This window comes from Gallus gallus, chromosome 2 (assembly GCF_016699485.2).
Source record: "Gallus gallus isolate bGalGal1 chromosome 2, bGalGal1.mat.broiler.GRCg7b, whole genome shotgun sequence".
NCBI classification, from domain to species: Eukaryota; Metazoa; Chordata; class Aves; order Galliformes; family Phasianidae; genus Gallus; species Gallus gallus.
The window spans coordinates 109,768,513-109,772,683 of NC_052533.1; the positions used below are offsets into that span (position 1 = coordinate 109,768,513).

Below are 4,171 nucleotides of genomic sequence, written 5' to 3' on the forward strand. Positions count from 1 at the left end.
CGAGCCCACGAAATTCAATCTCTTTTAAGCAGCAAAACAGATAAAGCTGAAGCCAGATAGATAAATACTCCGTGTTCTTTCTGGGAAAACAAGGTAATCAAGAGCTCTGAATTACCCTCTAAAAAAGATTGCCTCCCGCGGGGGTCCATGCAAGTCTGCCGTTATCTCAGCATGACAGTGGGAAAGTGCGAAGGTATAAGAGCTCCCGTCAGTGCATCCCGCTTCACTCCGCACCCGTGGGATCGGGGTGACGGGCGCAGCACCGCCCGAGGGAGCGCAGCCGCGGACACCCCGGGACCGCGCGGGGGGATGCGGCGCTCCCAGACCCCGCACCACAGACAGATGCCATCTAGAGCTCGGATTTCTCCCACCTTCCCTGCGCTGCGATCCGCCGCCGTCGGGAGGAGATGCGACTTGAGGTAACTGCCCCCAAACTCCTTTTCTATTTCCCCTGGGAAAGCTCCAGCTCCTGAATTTTGCACGCTCCTCTCCGCGGTTACCGCTGCCTGTCCGTTGTTCCTAGATCGAGATGGACAAGCGTTTAATTCCCGGCTGTGCTTAGGATCTGGCCAAGAAACGACATCGGTGCACACGGGGCTGCCTCTGCCTCCTGCCCACAGCCGCCGGGGAGAGGTGAGCTTTCTCTTCCTCTGCTTTCAGGGGAGCGGGTGGGGAGGATTATTTTCGAGGACGGAACAAGACTGCAGATATAACACCCCTTTCCAACACTAAACTTCAGCAACCTTGTCACATCCTGCTAGCCTGGCCCCTAGCCCGGGGGCTAGCAGAGAGAGTCTCTCTGCCTGGGGGAGTCACACTGAACCTGTGAGTGAAGGGAACTTCAGAGAGGGACTGGAGAAACCCTGCAAGGGATCACCTTAAGGTTGTGCAGAACTCAGCACTGCCTTCTTCACCCGCAACCCGTTAGAATCTTAGAATCATAGAATGCCCTGGGTTGAAAAGGACCTCAAAGATTATCTAGTTTCAACCCCCCTGCCATGGGCAGGGTTGCCAACCACTAGACCAGGCTGCCCAGAGCCACATCCAGCCTGACCTTGAATGCATCCAGGGACGAGGCATCCACAACCTCCTTGGGCAACCTATTCAGTTAGCTTGAGCAGAGGTCAAGGGCAGTCAGAAGGGACTGCTTCTGGTGCAACAGGATGGTGGAACCTTCTGCCAGCAGCTGAGCCCTCAATGATGTCCCCTTGCTCCCAGCATGACATCTCTGGTGGGACACACATGGGAGCAGAAGGGAAGACATCAGTGGTTGAACACTTTGGAGGAAGCAAGCTTGAGAATAACCAGGTTCCTTGTCTTTCTCTCCTTCTTCCAAGCCCTTCTTGCCACCAGCAGGTCTGGTCCCTCTGCTGTGACCATGGAAAATACTTCTCTCCCTGAGCCCAATTCGTCATGTGTGGCTGGGCACACAGACTGTACAAGGAGAGGAGATGTGGAGCTGAGTATTCCCACTCCCCCACCAAGCCCCAGCTCCTACATCACGATGCCTGTCATCTATTCCATCATCTGTGCTGTGGGACTGACAGGTAACACTGCTGTCATCTATGTAATCCTCAAAGCCCCGAAGATGAAGACAGTCACCAACATCTTCATCCTCAATTTAGCCATTGCTGATGAGCTTTTTACCTTGGTGCTGCCTATCAACATTGCTGACTACCTGCTCCTACAATGGCCATTTGGAGAGTTCATGTGCAAGCTCATCATCTCCATAGACCAGTACAACATTTTCTCCAGCATCTACTTCCTCACCGTTATGAGTGTTGACCGCTACCTTGTTGTAGCGGCCACCACCAAGTCCAGGAAGATGTCTTACCGCACCTACCGAGCTGCCAAGATTGTAAGCCTCTGCATCTGGTCCTTCGTCACAGTCATCATCCTGCCTTTCACTGTCTTTGCTAAGGTACACAAGGAGCAGGGGCGCTCCCAGTGTGTTTTCGTGTTCCCTCATCCTGAAAGCGTGTGGTGGAAAGGCAGTCGGATCTACACCCTTATCTTAGGCTTTGCTATCCCAGTGTCCACCATCTGCATCCTCTATACCATCATGTTGTGCAGATTGAGACGTGTGCATCTTCATAGCAATGCAAAAGCCCTGGATAAAGCAAAAAAAAAAGTGACACTGATGGTGGTTATCATCCTGGCTGTGTGTCTGCTCTGCTGGACACCCTATCACCTTAGCACAGTGGTCGCCCTCACCACAGACATCCCACAAACTCCTCAGATTGTTGGGATTTCCTACTTCATCACTAGTCTGAGTTATGCCAACAGCTGTTTCAACCCTTTCTTGTACGCCTTTCTGGATGACAGTTTCCGGAGGAGCTTTCGCAAACTGATGGACTGCAGAACCACCTCATAGAGCCAACACGATACTCCATCTTGTGTGTCCTTCTCACTGTTGTCTGCTCTTCCTGAGGGTCTCGAGCCCAGAGAGTGCTTTTGCTCCAGCCTCCCTGTGGTGGTCCACAGTGCTTCAGACTGTCTCACTGACCAAAATACAAACTGGGGACAGATGGGTCATTCTCAACTTTCTAGCACCTATTTCCTCAGCATTGCTTTCTGTTTCTTTGCCTAGCGTTTGTTTTTCCCCTTCTCTCTAATGCGCTTTCTGTCCTAACGTGGTAGCTCACACAGCTGCAGCAGATCCCTTTTCCTTTTAAAATTTATTGCCTTGTGAGCTTAAGACACATGACTGTCACTGGAGATTTAGAAAGCCAAATAAAGGTGTGTTGTTAAATGTCTTGATTAATGATTCCTCAGCCTCCTTCATGTCCTCCTTGCCTGCTTACCAAAACTCTCACAAAGTTACCAGCACTGAAAAAGACACAGCTCCAAAGAATAAACAATAAACCAAGGCACTGGGTAGGGAATAAACCAAGGGAAAAAAAAAAAAAAACAAGACACTGAGATTATTTCACTTCATAGGAAAATGAGAGAATGTAACACAAACCCATGAGAACAGACAAGAATGACTTTGGCCTGGCATTAGGAATGAGCAATCCATCACTGACCAATAAAATAGCTAGATGTGGGTTTAGAACTCCCTGTGGAAAATAGGGTAGTTCACAGCTGTATTTTCAGCTTTTTCTTTTTTTTTTTCTCCAGAATTGATCATATATTTATGGACAATCACCTTTTTGCACGTAATTTTACTTTGGTCCTATAAAATGAAGATACTTTTAATACAAATTGGCCCTACTGTAGTGTGGGGAAGATTCTGACTTCTTCCCTACAAATGCTAAATGAGTACATCTTAGATTACTTCTAACAGTAAGGAGGAGGGAAGAAAGGATCAGTGGAAATTTCACTAGCATTCACACGTCTACACATTGAGTGAAGAGGCTTTTTTCTCTTTTGTCCTATGTTAGCCCTTCAAGGAAAACTGAATAAAAATATGAAATACTGTGAAAATAGTTGCAATCTCTTAGCATCTTCTCATCTTAATGGTCGTCCTTGTACTTCTACCTATGAGTACAGAGAGGCAGAGAAATGCAGTTAAAGAATTGCATTTTCACTTACTTGGGAAAGGAGGATGGGTTTCAGGAGGTCCATAAGGATCCGTGTTGGCTCATGCTCAGATTTTCAGATGCCTTCTGAGAGTCCTTGGCAGCAGGTCCCTTCCCACTGCTGCAGCCTATTGCTCTGCTATAGACGTGTGAAATGTTTTTTATCACACCCTTCCAAAAAGACCCCAACCAAGAATTTTACTTTCAGATTGCAGCAATTTTACAAACTCTGATATATATTATAATGTCATTTGACTGTGTTGATGATTAAATCATTTCCTCTTATGAATCACTAATCTTCTGTGAAGCAGCCAGTGCTAATTTCAACACCCATTCCAGCTGTAATGGAAATGGACGGATTACTTTGGGGAACAATTGTGTCTAACTCAACTTCACTGAAGCCAGTGGGGAGCACGTGATTGAATTCCACCAGGCACAGAAACTGTCCTTTGACAGAGCAAGTCCAGAAAGTGTTGAAAACGAACGTACAGAAGCATGCTGCAGGAACTGCTGTCCCTGGCTTCATCTTGCTGCCTGGTAAGAAAGGTAATTATCTTTTCCACAACTGTCTGTTGTTTCAGCTGTGCTTGTAACTCATAATGATGCCTTTGGTCGACCACTTGCTGTGCAGGTCTGTGTATCTCAGCATT

At 47.7% G+C, this 4,171-nt stretch overlaps 1 protein-coding gene across 2 annotated transcripts; it reads left to right on the plus strand.

Annotated features, from left to right (window-relative positions):
- The first annotated feature begins 225 nt into the window (after positions 1-225).
- NPBWR1 (neuropeptides B and W receptor 1) lies at positions 226-3,415 on the plus strand. 2 transcript variants are annotated; one of them, XM_046925304.1, is made up of 3 exons: positions 226-419; positions 524-633; positions 1,338-3,415. In XM_046925304.1, the coding sequence occupies exon 3, from the start codon at positions 1,379-1,381 to the stop codon at positions 2,372-2,374; it is 996 nt and encodes a 331-aa protein (XP_046781260.1). In that variant the 5' UTR covers positions 226-419; positions 524-633; positions 1,338-1,378; the 3' UTR covers positions 2,375-3,415.
- Positions 3,416-4,171: the final 756 nt, after the last annotated feature.

Coding starts and splice junctions, on each gene's coding strand:
- NPBWR1 (XM_046925304.1), top strand. CDS start 1,379: ATGGAAAATACTTCTCTCCCTGAGCCCAATTCGTCATGTGTGGCTGGG.